Raw genomic sequence first — 19,563 nt, 5'->3', positions numbered from 1 at the left:
ATGAGAAATGAGAAGTTGCTCTTGCAAAGTATTTGTGCTGTTTGCAGAGGCCAATAATTTGAAGGAAAGTAATATGCATAGGTGAAAATGCTTAGGATGGAGGACAGCTCAAAACTATTGAACATTGAAAGCTGTTCTAGGGTCCTAAAATCTTGCAGCGTGTGATTGCCTTGGAATTATTTGTTTTTAGCAAATGAGAATACATCAATATGTCAATAATTCAATACATAGTTCCTCTTCGAAATTAACCATTTATTGTTCATTTAGCTTTTCATGTGTCAAGGTGATATAGGTTTTCTTTTCCAAAGTTTGGCAATTGATTTGTCCCTTATTTCTTTCGTCTATGTATTTTTCAAGATGATATGTATGCAATTTAATTCTTAGTGTATTCAACATTCCCCTATAGACCTTCAAGGCCTTGATATCTGACACATAAATATGTGCAAGTTAGGGTATGAATACTTTTGATTTTCATATATCTGAATGGGAGCATGTGAGTGTGTCTGAATGTTATTAGAACAGACTCTATTTTCTGTTCATGCAACCGTACAATTTAGGTGGTTACACAGTTCATTTTTACATTCATTCTCACTGTCACACATTAATGTGTTAACTTGTACCTGTAAATCTAATGTTTAACGATGTCACCAGAAATTATAACTCTTGTTATTTCACTTGTTCCTTGTTAACTTCTTATGCTCTATTTTACAGTTTGAAATGCCTTTCTTTAAATAAGCAAGTTGTCTTGTTGCCACTAATATCATTTTTGTTTTATATTTTCGATGATTATTTGAAATTGCTCCCTCATTTCATTGTAGCTGAGCTTCTCTCTGAGTTTATTTTAGGTTTTAAGTATTTTAGTGCATCTTTTTGTTCTCTCTGGTTTTCATATAAATCATTTTGTGATATAATAAGTCATTGAATCCCATTAATATTTTCAAAGAATTTTTGAAGGCCTTTTTAGCCGAGTTGGTTCCATTTACACCCCATTGAGTTCATATAACTTTCTGGTAGGAATTTTTGTCTTAATAAAAATAATTATGTATCAACAAATTAAAGTATAAGTGAATAATTATTTCAATTTTAACCAATTTTATTCTAATTAATCTAAAATTATTTTCACTACATTCCTGTGTAATATAATGCCTTTTACTGTCACACTTTTGGCAGAGTAAAGATAAAAAATTAAATGTTAGGAAAGTTCCTAATATAGCCAATGAAGCTTTAAGGCAAGCCACCTTTCTTTTGCAACCTCTATCTTTAACTGAATGAATAATCCTGAAACAGGCTTTATTTTGTTTTCTTAATCCCTAGCAACCAAATTAATCTTTGGCTGTGGTAGATTTGGGCCTATTTTCTCAGAAATTTCAAACTATTTGTCATTAGCCAGATACATATTGATGTGGACTGCATTGCATCATATTTATGAAATCTGGTAGTATTAAGATCAAGTTGTAATTTTTCCATTTGCCTTACATAACTTAGAGAAAAGAAATGGGTCCCATGGGCTCTTCCAGTGACAACTTAATTCATTTCCAAGATTTTTCATCATTGTCTGAAGTGAAAGGTATGGATTCATTCAATTCCTTGGTGCAGTTGTGGCATAACAGAAATTACAAGTACATTTTTTTCAGTTGTTAAAGAGTTGGAAAAGCGGTTCAAGGAAGGAAAATTTTACACATGGGTTGGTCTCTCCTTGTTGGCAGTCAACCCAGGGAAAGTCATAAGTGAACTTTACTCTCCCAAAATAAAGGCTTATTATCAGGATATTTGGAAGGTTTGAGGGTGTTTATTTGGGAAAATATAATTTTGCGTTGGAACTGAAGTAGTATTTATGTCAGAAGTTTAATTTAAATGTTTGGCGTGCTTTTGCATTGAAAAATTACTGTAAGTGAAATTTTTACCAGGAGGACAAGCCAAATGAAATACCTCCACATGTATTTGCTGTGTCTTCACGAGCTAAGTATCAAATGATTCAAGAGATTGGGAAGGTCAGTCAAGCAATAGTGCTAACTGGTGAAAGTGGTTCTGGCAAGGTGAGTCATTTTATAAAAAGGGGCACAGTTTTTCTTTGAAAAGGTTATGCTCTTTTGAAAAGTTTAATCATGTCCATGAGCACCTTGGATAAGATATGGGTCTGAAAAATTTTTCTAGATTTTTTATTTTTCTTAGCAAATGAGATATATAGGGGATTTGAAGGTATTGGACCATGCTGAATGTTTTTTCGAACTTTCCCGTCTCTTTTCAAGCAACTTACCTACCTCTCTCTTTAGAAAAATAAGGAATTAGTGCATGTGAAATTGTATGTAGTTCTTAGGTTTGTAAAGATGAATCATCAGTAAGGCTTCTAAGATATTTTTTTCATATTACTAATTTTTTTCTAGTTTATTATAGTAGTTTAAGGCAACAGGATACTATGTACATATCTTGATATGAGCTATGGAGAGAGTAGGTAATTTGGAAAATATTTAAGCATAGATCAAACCAAAGATTTTTAAATGGGCTTGTACGCCAATGTTCCAATGATAATTTGACAATATAAGGGACCTGCATTTTGCCCTTTTTTGATACATTGCTTACTACTTGATCAATTCGTGGTTAAAAATCAAAGGCCTTAAAATTAACCCTTTCCCATGTAAGTTGATGACATCAGATGCATGGGCATACCCAGCAGCTGCTCCCGCTTCCCCCATAGAAGTAAAAGGTATATTTAGTTTAAAACAGAAGTTTTGAGCAAATTTTCTTTAAATACAAGAAAAGTGATATGAGTATAAAACACGTAATTAAAATAAAACTATTTTTGGGGCAAATACTTTTTTTTAAATAATACAGCGCTGTTATAATTTTCTTGAAATTTTGGTTTCCTTAAACTTTTCTGTGTTACAACTTGAACACTTAGGGCTGAGGTTCAAAGAAGGTTAAAATACTAATGGATGTAGTATTCTATTTTGTGAAATCTTAGGGAAAACTATCTGCATATATGTAAATGTAGTGTGCCGGAGTGAAATGAATTGAAGTAAATTCATTTTTTTTTGTTATTTATTGACTGGAATCTACTTTCTCGTGTAAGCCTTTTGTGAATCAGGTTCTTTGTGTTTCTGCAAAATTTTCAACAGACCCATTCTACCAACCATTTGGTGGATTTCTTGGTTGGCTGTGAAGGTGAAGCTTTGCAAGGATTGAAGTCAACTCACTGTGTTTGGGCTTCAGTCTTGTTGAAAGCGTTTGGAAATGCCCAAACAGTATGTAACTCTGATAGTTCCCGCTTTGGGAAGTTAATGCTACTTAACTGGCAAGTTGAAAAGCATTCAACACCACAGTTTGTGGGAGCTCACCTTGATGCCTACCTCCTGGAGAAGACGAGGGTGACTGACTTCCCGGATGGGTGGAATTTCCATATTTTCCATCAGGTTGGTTTAGGTTTTAACACTAAATGGTGATAAATTATGAGATGATGTTCTGGGGAGTGCAAAAAAAAGCAGTATTTTCTGATGACATGAATTTTGCTGTAGAGAATATATTATACTTTATGACAGCCACTTAGCCCTTATATGTATAGGCTGCGAGCAGCCGGTGGAGAAATTTCGTATGATTGATCGTTACTGATAATTTGATACAATGGTGGTATGATGTCCTGAGGGTGTTCATAAATACACGTTCACTATTCGTATGCATGAGTAATGCACTTACTATGCGGGAGAGCATCAATTATCCATCCTAATGGTGGGAATAAATAGTAATGGGTATTTGAAAGAAATGTATTCCTTTGTTGATCATTTTATTGGTAATCATTACTTCCTGTGTTGTGATCTCTTTGCATCACTTGAACCCGTCTCACTGAAAAAGTAGTTGTTGAAGGCACTTTTGTAATTTAGTATAAATATCTTGTAAGATTTTAGGATTTATATTCCATCTAATCTTTTCATTTTGTAGATAAAGTATTCAGGCTCTTATCAATTTGAATATGTGGCCCACTCACATGAAAAAGTTTATGTCAAGCCCCGACTCGATCTTGAATTATTAATTATGGCATGAATAGTTATTTTTCTTAAGTAAATGGCATTGTATTGAAATAATGTCAATTCATCCATGCACGTAGTGTAAGGAGCAATTGGAAAATAAAATTATGGTTAATGTATTCACTATAGCTTACTGAACGGTTAGAAGTACCTTAATCTGAACGGGCGAATTATTTCTCAACTGGCTATTTTCCCATGTGGAGGTAATGGAAGGAGTTATTGAAAGTTTAGGTTTTATAGAAAATAGAAGTAATGCGTCAAAATTTGGTGAAGAAGCATGTTGTCCATGTAAAATGCTTGTCTTTGAAGTTCTGATGCCTAAATAATTGTGTTATTTCATTGCATGTTCTATTGCACTTGAGAAACAGATTATTTCTGGATTAAGTGAAGATGATGGAGTGGCATTGCACTTTCCTAATTCAAGAAAATTTAGAGTAGCTCCTTGGCAGAATTCTGACTTTCATTTTAGGTCATATGGTGAAACTGTCAAGGCTGCCAATAAACTTGGCATTTCCAAAAGTGTAAGTTTTTTCAATGCATATTTTTATTTTCTTTCTGTCCCCTTAGTCTTTCAAATTCATCATCTATTTATATCACATTACCAATCATTCATATTTATGCATTTGTATTATGGGGAGAAAAAAATCAACAAAATTTGTGCTGCCACTATTGCTGTGCAGAAAGCCTTTCTTTAATAGAGGTAAGTCATTCACACAGATGAGATGAAGGAAATTCAAGGGCTGTGCATCATCTCTTTTTTTTCATCAACAAAGGTCATGATGGAGTATTAACAGGCATAATTTGTCCCTTGTCATCAATGGTCTTCCAGTTTTCAAATGGCATATCAAAACAATGAAGACTCCATACAATAGCCCATCTAATTCAGTAGTTGACTGCCTTGTTGCTCTCGTAAGTAGTGAGGGATTCAGACAAAACTCAAGAGGGGCACAAAAGATATCTTGTGCTACCTTAATTTTTTCGTAATGAAAAGTAATCAAGTCACATGTTAAGTTTAAGAAAGTTTATTTTTAACGATTATATACAAGACAATGCTATCTTAAGATATAAATAAAATAAATATCTGACAAGCAAATGACCACCAATCTGTATTCTTGACTGGGGCTCAATGCTCTCACTCGGAGGTAGGCACTCACTAGGTACGGAGTCTCAAAATAATTGAGACTCCGTAAAGGCTCGTTACACGGTAAATTGATATGTACAAGTTAATGTATGTGTGCATGAATGAATTTGGTGGAACGGAACACGTACGAATGCATGAACCAAATTAGAACAGGTTCTATTTTCTGTGCATGCATTCGTAAGTTGGGTAGTTATACGGTGCATTTTGGCATTCATACATTTAGAAATTAACCCGTACGAGTTAATGTATCGTGTAACCAGGCCTTAATACACAAAAAAAAAGTAATGATAATGTGGCTGTATTAAAAATTTCATCTTTTTTAAGGGAATGGGGGTGAGAAGGTTCGCCATGCCCCTCCCCCAATTCCGCCAGAACTAAAATGGAATCGGAACTGATAAAAAAGGGCTACTGACTCATCCTTAATTTTTTTATCATTTGTATTTAGAAATGATAAGCTTCTCCATTTATTCTTTTTGAACGATGATTGATCTGCCTATCAAATTTAATGCAACATGATCATGAAATAGTTAATATCACGTGAGTTAAGTACTAGTGGTTATTTTAATACGGTCTGTGATAGATCTCCACAATCTGTGTATCACCTAACAAATGATGTTCATTTCAGGAATGGTGGTCTGTCCTTGAGATTCTGGCTGCCATATTGCATTTGGGAAATGTGGATTTTCAGAATGAGAGCGAAGATGTTTGCACCATTATGAAAAATCGAGGTAAGTGAAGTTGGGCTGCCCTTCACATTGGATAACCTGTACATATTTACTCACTGCCTTTTTTAAATACCTAGGAATATTGCTTTTGATTTACATGCCAACTGGATTATCGTTGTCATTATTTGGAAATAACTTATTCCCTTACGTAATTTTTACTAGCATACCTGTACCTTGGGGTGTCTCGAGCAAAGATACTTTTCCCGTGATCAGTCTCATCATTTTAGGGTTAGAATTGCTGATCCAGTAGGAAAGATCCTGAATGTGGATGAACGTTTGAAAGTCTGTTCTTTAATCTCATAAATTTTTTTTTCGATATTGTTGTCGGTATTTCCTGTCCCTCCAAAAAAAATTCTAACGTAGTAGGAATCTGTGGTAACGTCTAAATTTGAGAGTTGGAGTTATCATTGTGTGTGAGCTCTTTGCTCATCCTGTGAAAATGCAACACACACATCAACTCAGTATAACAAATCCCCATCCAACAAAACCACCAATTTCCCTGTGCCATCGAATTCCTGCCATGGAAGTTTTACTGTAGTTTTAAAAAGCTGCATTTTAATGCTATACATATTTGTTTCGAGGATACTCTTGCTCCTATAACCTGTTGTCACCAAGTGATCATTTCTGTTTTGGTTGCCCTTATGATTTTGAGCTTCTACTCTGATGGTTGTGGTTGCAATTTAGAATAATTTGGATTAATGTCCAGTTAATACATGCACCCTGTATGAAAGTGGTTATAATCTGTATGCTGATTTGATAAGTCATCACCGTACACAGTACATAGTTATCCAAGTATTTCCAAGTATCCAAGAAATCGATTTATTAGCCTTTCACTTGGTGGACATTTATACTCATGTTATATACTTATGATAAGAAAGAAAATCATAAGAGCCCAATTTAAAATTACCATGAAAACAACATTTCCTTAATTTTTTAAGAGAAAAAATTGTAAAAATTAAATAATTTGTGGAGATAAATCAATCTTCCCTTGTCCAAACTTAAATGGACTCACTGGTGGGTGTAGTATGATGTGATTCGAAACATGTCCTACCAATAAAAAAATCTGTGAAAGTTTACAAAAGTACCTTCATTTATTCAGGTATTGTATGACCATTTTTAATGCATTACCTGCAGTAAGACAGACGGGTGAGTCATGCCTGAGCTCTGACCTTGATGAAGGTAAATTTACCATTAAGAGTCTCAGTAGCTAATGGATTTATGGGAAATAAGTTGTGTTGAGGCCAATCAATCTGTCCATATGGCATGTTTCGCTGCTGTAGAGGGCATGAATGGTGGTTGCCCTATTTCCTTTACCTCCCCTCTTGGCAGTACCGTTTGTTGGAAGCCACCATACCAAATGCAGTGCTTTATCTTGACAGCAGTTACAGATTGGATCCAGGGGTGACTCACTAGTGAGTCTATTTAACTTTAGACCAGGGAAGGAAGATTTACCTCCATAGCAATTTTTGCACAGATTTTCTCCCAAAAAAGGAAATGTTGTTTTCATCCTAATTTCAAATTGGGCTCTTCTGATTTTCTTTCTTAGCATCACTCTAGAAAGGGACAACTTTTACATTATTTCTAATAATGATTCTGGTTGAAGCATGGGAAAAATTTTTATTGCAACCAGCAAATTATTATTGTGACAGAAAAAAGATGAGAAGTTCATCATGCCATTTTACATCAGTTGTATGACAGCAGTATTATGGCTTACTGATAGAGCTTGAAAAAGCATTAGTTGAAAAATGTAAGCTTTGCTATGTCAACATTCTCTGTACCATTACTTAGCTTTTTGGCATCAGTTGCAGTAGCGGATACATAAAAAACTCAAGGGAGGTGGAAAATATTTCTTTTGTTGTCTTTACTTTTACCGTAATAAAAAATGATCAAGTCACAGGCAGAGTATAAGAAAATTTCATTTAAAGTTATTATACACATGTAAAAGACAATGCCATCTTATGACATGAAAAAGTTACAATAGGGTAGTTTCCTTCATCAAAGAAAACGAGAGGCATTGATTGCGATTCGTTGCCCACCATTAGTGTATTCATAATATACAAATTATTTGGTTTTAGAAATACCGGTTTAGACGAATGGCAATGGTCAATTTTAACCTCATTTGAAAAAGGCCAAATTGGCACCCATGCAATTCCACTCCACGTGAAGTCACAGGGACTTAGTTTCTACACGAGAGGATAGGAGTTTTACATTGTCTGAGATTACCAATGCATGCATGAGTCACAGAGCTCACGGAAACATCTCTTAATAATCACCTATTAAAATTGTCTAAGGTCGGAAAGTTTCCTTCGTTTGATAAGGTAGTAATAATCCATATTTAAGCCAAGCGCTACCTGTTAGCAGGGTACTCAGCTACCTGCTAGCAGCCTGCGTTGTATCAGCGCTCAAGCTTCGCCTCAAGGTCACCTCACAGGGTGGCAGCGGGAACCAGAAACACGTCACACGGACTTTTTTCCCATCATTCTTACTTAGCCGTTGCATTTTCGTGCGCTTGAAAATTTTCACTTTTTGTTTAATCGCGAAAAATAGATATCGTCATTCGAAAAACTAAGAGCGTGTAATAACCTTTCGATTTAGGCAATAAAAAAATAATAGGAAACCACCCTATTTGCAATTTGGTTTTGCAATGTTCGGCAATACGTGCAGACCCATAAGGGGGGGGGGGGAGGCGTGCTCCCATCTGTATCCGCCACTGGTCAGTTGAAGCAAATCTTCTTTCAACAAAAAATGTGATAACTTTTATTGCTTTGACTGGCTCAAGTCCAGTTAGACCTATATAATTTTTTATGGTTCTTGTTGATGGATGGATGGCTCTTTTAGGTTCTTTGGAAGGAATGAAGCGAGGCTGTCACCTTCTGGGAATGGAGGAAGGGCTGCTCATTAAGCTGTTCACTACCAAGTTGATTGTTGCCAATGGCTGTAGGGTTGGTAGACCTAGGAGTGGGGTTGAGGACGCTGGAGGAAGAGGAGACACGCAGACAGCTGAAGTGACGCAGGGACAGATCTTCGATGGCTTGCCACCCATGAGGCGCCCTTCCATCTTCCGTAAGCAATGCTCCTCACCAAGTGAGTGCTGTGCACGCAGAGATGGTATACTACGATACCTGTACCAAAACCTCTTTCAATGGATTTTAAAATGTATAAACAGCAAGTTGTCACCAGATTGTGGAGTGAATCAATTTTCTGGAAAACATAAAATAGGTGTGTGAAAGATAATGTTATTTTCTTTAAGAGAATTGATAAGGTACAGTCTTGCAAAAATAATATCAGCTATACTTGGAGGCATTGAGTTTTTACAGTACATAACACCCTTTGTCAACTGTTGTATTTTTAACTGTCTTTGAGTTACATATTTTAATATTTCAATGGGGAATAGTAAATATAAGGGAAAGTCAGATTATATTATTAGTTTATCTTAAAACAATAAATATATCTCATTGAAATTTACAGTGTATTTGCCAAAATATGTTGTCATTTTTCCACATTATTGTTATTGAGGTCTATTCACACATGAGCACCAAATATATGTAGTATACACCTGTACTGTCGTGGTACACCTACTGTTCCAACTCTTGAAACCATGGACTTTGATTTTTCCAATATTACACCATCACCATGGACTCATTGATTGAATAGCTCTATTGACCCAAGATCTGCTGTAATTTATTTAAAAGATTGTAGTACGACGCAGTGCCAGATCCCAATAATAGGATGATTGAGTCATAAACTCCCATTCCAACAATAGCTGCAGGTTCTGGGTGAGCTTGGTTGTATGAGATCTAACATTGCCATGAAGTATTAAACACCACAAGTCAGCATTCCCCTCCTTTGCCTTTGATATTTTTTTTAATTTCTCTCAAACTCAATTGCATTGATAGATAGTGATCCCTGTTGAGGAAATATTCTCATTGGTTAATGCTACCTCCCATGTGGATCAGTGCAGCTGCAGTACATTAGTGGAAGGTTCATTATATTTTTTGTTGCTTTATATGTTATAATGTGTATGAGGTAAACTTGCTAATAGAATTATCATAATTATCTCTTATCTTTTATCCCAGTACTTAAAATTTTTGAAACAAACTAACCAAATATCTACATGAAGAAAAAAGTTATAAAAATGGAAAAATTTCATTTTCATTATTCCAATGCATGCATATTTTTGAGCTGAAGGTAAAGCACCAATTCTTCCACATTACAGGTCTGCTGGACATATTCGGATTTGAAATGTTTGAAAAAAATGGTTTGGAACAGTTATGCATTAATTATACAAATGAAAGACTTCAAAGGTTTTACATTCAGAATGACTTGATGAAAAGTCAGGAGGTGCTTGAAGAGGAGGGTCTTATTCCACTAGGCACCAAATATAATCTAGAAGACATTACTAAAGAATCCTTATTTGACTCTTCTCCATCAATATTTAGCATCTTAAATGATGTAAGTAAATTTTAAGCAGCCTAGAATTATTCAGTGTCTGTAAGCATGTTATCATTTCTTTCTACCATTTAACTTGAAACATACAAATTTCTTTAACCCAAAGATTATTGAAGAATCACTTGAAATTAAATTACTACTCCCATTAGTTAAGTCTCATCTTATCTTATTATTAAGTCTTTCTTATTCATTGACATTATTAAAGTTGAAGAACTTGTTATTGTCATTGTTATGCAATTTCAAGGAGATAATATTTGTTTACTTAACCTTGCTTATAATAATAAAAATGGAATGTTAGCACTCTGGACTCTGAATCAATCGGTTGCTGCTATAAATCCCTCTGTCGGGTAGGTAGAGTCAGAGCTGTAATTGGAAAAAAAATTTAGGCAGTACTCACCATAAATTCTAACAGCTGAAGATGTATTATACATCCGGCCACGAAGGTATTTTAACCGGTACGCTTATAACGAGTTTGGATTTTAGGGGATACGACATACTGGCCCAACTACAGCACTGGGTGGAGTGGATTTTACAATTATGTTACTAACCTTTTAACTCGGACCTGCTCTGCTACAGGAGATTCTAGGTAGCCTTACTAAATACAATTATAACAATCATGCATGTATTTTAAGAGCTACTTACTTTTCATTTTTCTGACTGCACAAGTTATTACACTTAATGTATCCCAAAAAAATTATTAAATTCTTCACTTAAATCACATATGAATCACTTGCCCAACTCATAAAAGCACTCAATATGGGCAAAGCATAACATAAATCCAAAATGCACAGTATCGGTAGAATTGTTCCCTTCAAAATACCTCATCAGGTGTTGTAAGTTGGTGAGTGTTGTCCATCTTCCAGCACCACAACTACACACTTGATTTGTTCTCCTCCAACGGCTGCCTATACTCTGTTCATTTTATCTCTACGGGTGAGCTGGTGTGGCCAAAGCAAGTGGACATGAGGGGAGGGAAAGTTTCTCGACATATGACTTTGCCTTTGCCAATCAGCAAACAGTAGGCGTGGCCTCAGTGAGTCGCTCTCAGACCTCCGCCGAGTGAACATCGTGAATCTGCTCGTGGAGCAGTGTTGCCAAATCTCACTTGTTCTCCTTTGTGTGTGACTAAGTATGCCTTCCACCAACGGTGCCTCATTCAGCGCGGTAGCTGACAATGTCATGGGCTTCTGTGAAAGGATTATCCCCAATGCCTTCCAAAGGAGTAGGTATATTGTCTCGGTGACGAGGCCAAAATACCTGTGGCCACCAATGACTGACATGTTTTCAGTGACAAAATAGGGTGGCTATGTACATTGGCAATGTTATGTTCACTCCTCCTCTCTCTCTTTCTCTCGGTACTACCCCTCCCCTATCAGCGAAGCAATCCGAGATTGTCCGGACTCTCACAAAAGCTCACCCGCAGACATAAAGTGAATAGACTATAGCGGTGATTAACTCGGCTGTCCCCTACTAATGCATACGATTGCTGTTTGTGGAAGTCAATGCTCTTTCCTCTAGATATCACAATGCACATATGCATAATGTTATTAAATCACGTCACACTATGTAAGGTAAACTTGTTCTTTTATGGTATATCCCAGGAATCTACCATCCAGCATTACGACTTGACTCGTTAACTTTTAAATCTTTTTTTAATTAATTCTTCAATAACAGTAGATTCAATAGTAATGGTTATGGATTTTCTTTGTTAATATTTAGAGTTTTTTAACCTCACAGGAATGTAAAGTAACCTGGAGAAGTGTTGATGAGAGCGTGGCCGATAAACTTGCAGGGTTAAAGTCAAAACATCTTTATGTGTCACCAATTGAAAAGACAGAGTTTGTAATTCGCCACTATGCTGGAAAGGTTAAATATTCCACCAGTGGAATGGTCAGCAAAAACTTAGATAAGGTTTGTTCTCTTTAATAATTCAAGAATTAGAAAGCTGCAATTATAGATACATATGTATGTAGTTTGGTAATGCTGAGGAATTTTATTGTCAATAGCATAACTGCTATCGAATACCATTTTTAAACAGTAATTTTTGAGTTCTCTGTTTCAAAATTGGGTCATAATACAGGCAGTTAATCCTTTATATTTATTTTTTAAATATTCTTTTCCCTTTTTTGTAAGGTGACAAATACGTTCACTAATTATAATTAACATGTTCCCTGTTGGGCCTTAATGGAGCTACTATTACATATGTGTCAATCAATTTATCCAGCAGTATTGCAAGATGCCATATGATGGCTCACTATATAGCATTTGAAGTCATGGCAGATGCCCTATGGTGGTGCTTGGCAGGGAGTGTGCTGAAGTATTCTTCATAGCAGTTGAGGCAGGTTTACACGAAGCTTGTTACAAATCACCTTTGCCTGTCCCCCTCTCGCATATAACTTCCCTCTTAAAACACAGTGAGGCATGTTCCTTTTCATTCAATCGATGAACCCTATTCTCTTTTGTCCTGTCCCGTCCCCTCCCCTATTATTTCACACTTTCCCCTTTATTGCAGTTTTCAGTAATGCCCCTGCATAGCTCTTCTGTCATCCAAATCTTCCCTATAAGTATCCCCTCTTCACCATTATGTCTAGATCAACGTCATTGCTATTTGTATATGTTAATTTTACCATCTCTATACCCACATATTTCGTTTCTCCATTCTTTTATTGTCTTCTTATCTCACAGGTAATTCTTTACATATCTGAATTAAGAAGTGCCACACTCCATGTAAGACTCCACTAGACCCACTCCAGTCTCTTTCTATCTCACCTTGATAAGCCCTGGATAAATATTCTCCCTTAACTATTATCCATTTCAATATTTTCTCCTTTTAATGAATGTATACATGCCCTCATTATTGTCTTATAATTTCATATCCCTATTCATTCCTGCCTTTTCTTGTTCTGTGAATATATTTATGAATTTTATTGACCCTGACGGATAGAGCTACTGGAGGAGGTGCTGGTGCTTTCATGTCACTGTTTCTGGAAAACATTGGTTTAGCTGTTCCTGTTTTTTTTTAATTCATTCAATAAATATTTCAACAATGGCTCATGTAAATTTTAATTATATCTAATCAGGTTCCTGATGAATTAGTGGAATTTTTAGATGTAAGCAGTAATGACTTCCTGAAAGCTTTGCTTCACCAAGGGCAGCAGAGAAAACAAGTTGGGAGGGCAACTCATTTGACAAAATTTGTGGTAAGAATTTTTTTGAGTTATTTTCTATGCATTTTAACCTTTTTGAAATTTAGTGCGGAAATTTACTAGTTGTTTTTGTGATTATGGTCAATATGCTTACCCCTCACTAAATCTTTGAATTATTTGAAGCATTTGAAGAATTTGAAGCATTATTTGGTTTTCTTTGTGTAAAATCCTAGACTGGCATTTAAAAATAGTCCTCTATTCTTAATTTTTACCCAAAGTGGCAATAATTCTATACTTAAAGTTTCACATCAAATTAATAACGAGGCACAAATAACCTTAATTCCATTTATAACTTAGTAAACAAATAGAACATGAATTTTTCAGTTGCATAACATTAGCTCACAAATATTTACCCCTACCTCAGGGTAAAAAGTTTTATCAAAATACCAGAAGATTTTATGACAAAATAGTACCCATGGGTTAAATTTGATTATGTACATATTATTAGTATTGAAGTCTTGTGATGGTCAAATGCCAAATGATTGATTTAAAATGGATTGATTCTAATGTCATGTAATTCAAAAGTAAATATGTAAGTAGGTTATTTTTTTTAGCCATGAAAAAAATTGCACTGAATGTGTGTGTTTTGTAAAAAAGCAAAGTAATTTTCTTCCAACCATGACAAAAATTGTTCAACCATTAGTATCAATAATTTTATTAATTCCCAGGATTCCCTTAATGAATTGATGAGAAGGCTTGATGATATGGATGTTCACTATGTACATTGCCTGAAGCCACATCCAGGGATGAAGACTGGCATTTTCGATTTAAGATATTTCCTGCAGCAGCTCAAATATGCTGGAGTAATGGAGTCAATTGATATTCACAAAAAAGCTTTCCCTATCAGGTGATTTAAAATCTATGAATTTAGTATTCTTACTATTTTTACTTTTGACTCAGCCCTGTTATAGGTAGTTATCAGCTTTCTTGAGCAATGAAACTTAGGATACTTTCCACCAGCTCGTCATCTTGTTAATCCCGAATATGTAGGTCTTATGTGCAATTATATGCTCATCGCTTTCTAAGCCTGCCGAAAACTTTGAGGACCATTCCCTTCAACGTGCTATGTAAAGGGATCCATAGTTCAATATCAAATCGAACCATTCATATGCCAATTCTAATAGCAATGAGCCTCATGTACTCATGCTCAGGTAGACAAAATCTCTATGGATTGAATAATAATGTAATTCAATGATAATTTCCATTTGATGTGGATCCAGTGCAAAGTAATACTCCTCATGCAACAAGTTCCATGGTGAATGTATAGAATTCGGTGCTTACATAAAGACTCACATCTTGTCTAAAAGAGCCAGGCCTACTATCAGGAAGCAAGCTGTAAAATACTGTACCCATTGCTGTAAGAAATGAGGAAGTCATCTTACACAGTGAATGGATACAATGTCCTCTCATTACTTGAAAAAGAAATCAGGTGTACCTATTGTAACATATCAGTCTTATTAGTTCAATGGGAGGTCTTTAATGAGGTAACTAAGAATGCACCTCATAGGTAGTAGTATCATGGGCATATCAAAGGTAGCTTGCGGCCAGTCTTCCAGCCGTAAAATGAAGTTGTTAGTACATATATGTCATTCTCTACATGCTGAGCAAAAATCCTTCATGAGCTCCTGGATAGAAAGAAAAAAAAGTAATTGAGATATTGTTAATCCCTCATTGAATGATTTTTTCACAGCCATAAAAAGAGTTAAGTATTAGTATATTCATTTAAATGTTTTCCAAAATATATTTCCTCTCTTGTGTAAAGCTGAAAAATTATAACTGGAAGGATTTCATAGTTATAAATGTGCAAATCATTATGAATCTTCCTGCAGAATGAAATTTGATGAGTTTGTGGAACGATATTATATTCTGGCTTCAGCAAATCAGAATATGTGCATGGATCCTTTGCTTGCCTCTAGTAATGAAGCTCACTGCTCAATTAATGAGAATGACCAATGTTCTCAAGAAAGTAAGTACTCTTTACTGTTTATGCATAGTATTTTTGTATATATCCCCTTTTTTTGCGTCCTGAATTCTTGCAAAAAATATTGGCTGAGTACATTTCGCAAACTATAATGGTTTACTTTTGTTGTATTAAAAAAACCTGGCAAATGTGTTCTGCGCAGTCCATAACCTAAAAATTTTATATGAAATACTTCAACAGAGGAATGATCAAAGTGGAAGGTTTTTTAACATTGCAACTGCTAGAAATTTCTGGAAGAAAAGTGTATATATGATGAAAATTTTTTGGAATGATGAAAATATATTTTTCGGATTTTTGAAAATTGATGGTCATTTGTCAGTCATAGTTAGATCAGTGGGATAGAAAGTGATTTGATATGTGATGTATGACCTCACTCTTACACTCTTTTTTGATCCCTTTGAATCAGGTGAGGAAATAGAAAAAAATGATTTGAAGTTTAAATGTGAAGAAATCATTCAAAATGTATTTAAGGACCAGAGAGCCAGTGTGACATGGGGGAGGTCTTCCCTATTCTTATCAGAGTCAAATATGGTGAATTTAGAGTTGAAGAAGGAAAGAATTTACAATGATGCTGCCTCAGTTATACAAAAGCATTGGCGGAAGTTCAAATCATCTTCAGTTCCTGATGGAAAGACTTCAAGTTGTATTCCAACCCAGAGCTCCCTTGGTGGATTATCTGTATCCTTATCAGAAGCCGAATTATCTGGATCAACAATGGATTTCACCTCCAACAATTTGATGCGTAGAAGGTGGAATGCTTACAGTGAACAATATATGAGAAATTCTTGGAAAACAGTGGAACACATGAGCAATGTAAGTTGTGGACTGAGTGAAGACAGTGCATTGTATGACCCAAAATGTAATGAGAAGAGCTGCTGTTCTGAGAAGAATTGGATTAAGACTTACTGCCCACCAGGTACCAATTTCTATGATTTAAGGGTTGATTTAGTTGAATTTATTTATTAAGTATCTGTATATAATAGGTATCATCCGCCCCCAAATCTCAAAGGCCTCCAGTTTTTTCTTGTTGGCTTTCCTAAATGTCCAAATTTCTACAACATTAAGTACTACTTTCCAACTGTGCTACAACCTGACTCTTTGCCAGCCTTTCCTTAATACTCCTCTCAGCAGCTCTTTCCAACTCATAAATGCCACTTTTGTAAATAAGATTCCCTTCCTGATGTCCTTACTACAGTGTCCATTTTTTTAGTGCTGCCCAAAGAGTAGGACTGCTCAACCTGATTAAGTATATGACCACCTACTTTTATCTTGAACCTAACATTCCTAGCTCATGCTGCTTTACAAAATAGCATAACTTTGGTTATCTTGTGATTAATCCTATTGGCAGTATGGGGGAGCTATAGACTCCTTCATTGAGTCAAAAAACAAACTAGGGCCTATTTTACACAGTTTTGGTACATATGTTACAATCCAGAGAGGGGCTATAGGAGGCAATAGCCCCCCCCCCTCCCCTTGGGTATCCACTTTACACTAGATATAATGGTAATTTTGTTCGGACCCCCACTACTACTGGTAGGTTACCCTTAGTGGTGGCGCGTGTATATACGCATGTTAGCAACTGCACACCCAAAGATGAATGAATTATAGAAGAAAACTATGTATTCCTTTGCAAAGAGAAAGATAAAAATCCTGTCCACACAAAGATTGGATATGAAGCTCCAAACGCTACTACTATCTCCTTGGCGAATTCACCTCTCTACAAGTGTGCGATCCTGTGGCATCGTGTCGGCCGCATATTCGGTCTATGCGATCGCTTGTGGATGCTCAGGTGGGACGCGGTTAGTGAGGTGGCATGCCATGTTTAAATGGGTGCTGGGAGCAGACTCAACAAGATGCGATGCACACGCCCACTGGTTACCCTCTACTTTAGCTCCTCCTTGTCCCTATCCTGCATCCGCCACTGATTAATCCTCATACTAATTCCTCGAATTTTACGTCTAGGATATCCACAAGAGTCGGTAGCCCTCTTGCCAACTTGCTAATCAATACCTGAACTCCTCCATCCGCAAATGTCATTGATTTACACATAATTCACCTTACTTTAACTTATGCCTTCCACTCATCCCATGCCACCCCTACTATCTCATCACTATACATACTATAAAATTAAGGGTGATAGAAGACAGCCTTGTCTCACATGTTGACCTATGGTGGCCCATGCTGATTCACAGTTCACCATATCAAAAGCAATTTATATATATGTATCTATGAAGCAGGTATTCATGTCCTGGTTATATTCTGAGCCATGTACAGATATGTAATCAGTTTACCTATACATATTCTGATGTGGCCGAGGACTTAAATGATATCCTATTTGACATTCTTTGTTAATAAATATTCAAACTGCTGATTTTGGAATGATTAATACCTATTTCAAATCAGGCTGTGGTTATTCATGATAATGAACTACATAGTTATTTATCTTTGAATGTTACAGGTCTATTTCATGTGGGTTTTGTCGCCAAAAATATGATGAAATGCTCATCATGCCGAGATAAGCTGGGATGTAGGATGAACAACAAAATGAAATCCCAACCCATTTCTTTCATTAGATCAATTCACTGTAGTTCTGGTATCATATCCAGACAGAATATACCGGAGGTAAACTTAGTTCAAGAGTCCTTTACTATTGAAAAGCATACATTAACGGGAAAGAGATTGAGATTTAACTATAGATACACATTTGAAATTTCTCCATGCTTGGATTGTAATCCATGCACTGCTCTTTCTTATGTCTTTCCTCTTTTTTATGCACTTTACATGCATGCACTACATCTAAGTAGACCATGAATCTGTATATCTATATGCCTTTTTGCTTGGAAGTTATTTGAGACTTTAATTCCATTTACAATTTTTTAAATTGTAGTTCATTAAGTTTAATACAATTTCTCTCGGTTTCTGTTCATTGGTTGAAAACAGAGCAATACTTATTTTGATTCGACCCCTGACAAATATATTTAATTTTTTCCTCAGGTACCAGTCAGGTTTCATACAAAGCAGACCAGTATACCTTTTTCTCACATCCTGCCAGTAGCATTAATGCCTCAAGGAATACCAGATGCATTGCCATGTGGGTACACTTTTTAAGTCAATTAGATAATATTACATGATACATTAGATAATAATACATGAAAAATTAATGTTGACTGCTATTCTAAATTTAGGAACAACTTCATCATTCCAAGAAACCTGAAAATCAAGCCTAGAGAAATCATAGCAAGTATGGAAGGTACAATTTCTGATGACGTCAGCATTATGTTTCAATGACTCTTCGAGGCAGCCTAGGAAAAGATTAAATTTTGATTAGTTCAAATTACATTATTTCTTTATCAGGCTGTTGAACCCTTATTGCTCCATTTAGGATGCAGAATATATGTATGCATATGGCTTTGAACAATGGATAGATAGAAAGCAAATTACTCTGTTTTTATATAATTGTATGTTGTTTTGAACCTATAAATTGTCTAAGTGTGTTTTGTTTAAAGTAAATTGTATCATGGAATAGTTTGTGTAAATTATGTGTGAAAGGGATAATCCTGTGTATTCCCTCTGAGCAAATCAGTCATACCTATTTTAGCCATGCATTAAAGCAGTTTTTATAGAAATTTCAGAGATGTTGTATTTTAAAAAATACTGGATAAATTCTTGATCACTGTGCATAAACAATTTTTTAATAAATTATTCATTGAAGTAATTACTCTTTTATAGAAGTGATGAGGTAAGATCCCCAAAAATCAAGAATTAACCATTTTACAGAGAAAACATCTAATGTTAAAAATCTGTTCTCCCCTAGCTCTGAGCAGTGATAGATTAAGGGATGGGACAGTCACCATTATTCCTAGAAAATTTTTAAGGATGATAATTATTAAGTTGGCTCTCAAATACATTTTTTTATTTCACAAGATCAACAAATAGTGTTTTCCAATCAATTTCAAAAAACGTATATAGATAGTTGGAGAACCATTACCTATCTAATTATAGACGCATTATCGCTGAGAGGTATTTCATATCAACAGGGTAC

At 35.5% G+C, this 19,563-nt stretch overlaps 1 protein-coding gene across 1 annotated transcript; it reads left to right on the top strand.

Annotated features, from left to right (window-relative positions):
* The first annotated feature begins 1,299 nt into the window (after positions 1–1,299).
* Positions 1,300–19,147, top strand: LOC124158969 (unconventional myosin-XIX-like). Its single transcript, XM_046534412.1, has 16 exons — positions 1,300–1,567; positions 1,635–1,777; positions 1,908–2,036; positions 3,117–3,410; positions 4,388–4,540; positions 5,786–5,888; positions 8,724–9,104; positions 10,102–10,337; positions 12,072–12,245; positions 13,415–13,534; positions 14,209–14,387; positions 15,370–15,506; positions 15,928–16,437; positions 17,980–18,143; positions 18,516–18,612; positions 18,707–19,147. Coding segments are annotated over exons 1-16 (2,895 nt in total). The 5' UTR covers positions 1,300–1,494; the 3' UTR covers positions 18,709–19,147.
* Positions 19,148–19,563: the final 416 nt, after the last annotated feature.

Source organism: Ischnura elegans, chromosome 5 (assembly GCF_921293095.1).
Source record: "Ischnura elegans chromosome 5, ioIscEleg1.1, whole genome shotgun sequence".
Classification (NCBI taxonomy): Eukaryota; Metazoa; Arthropoda; class Insecta; order Odonata; family Coenagrionidae; genus Ischnura; species Ischnura elegans.
The sequence above is the reverse complement of the archived record's forward strand: the minus strand, read 5'-3'. Positions and strand labels throughout refer to the sequence as shown.

Excerpts from the sequence above, each read along its gene's own strand:
- LOC124158969 (XM_046534412.1), top strand. The coding sequence starts at position 1,495 with ATGGGTCCCATGGGCTCTTCCAGTGACAACTTAATTCATTTCCAAGAT. Across the intron at positions 4,541-5,785 it reads AACTTGGCATTTCCAAAAGT|GAATGGTGGTCTGTCCTTGA; the intron begins GTAAGTTTTTTC and ends TGTTCATTTCAG. Across the intron at positions 10,338-12,071 it reads TATTTAGCATCTTAAATGAT|GAATGTAAAGTAACCTGGAG; the intron begins GTAAGTAAATTT and ends TTAACCTCACAG.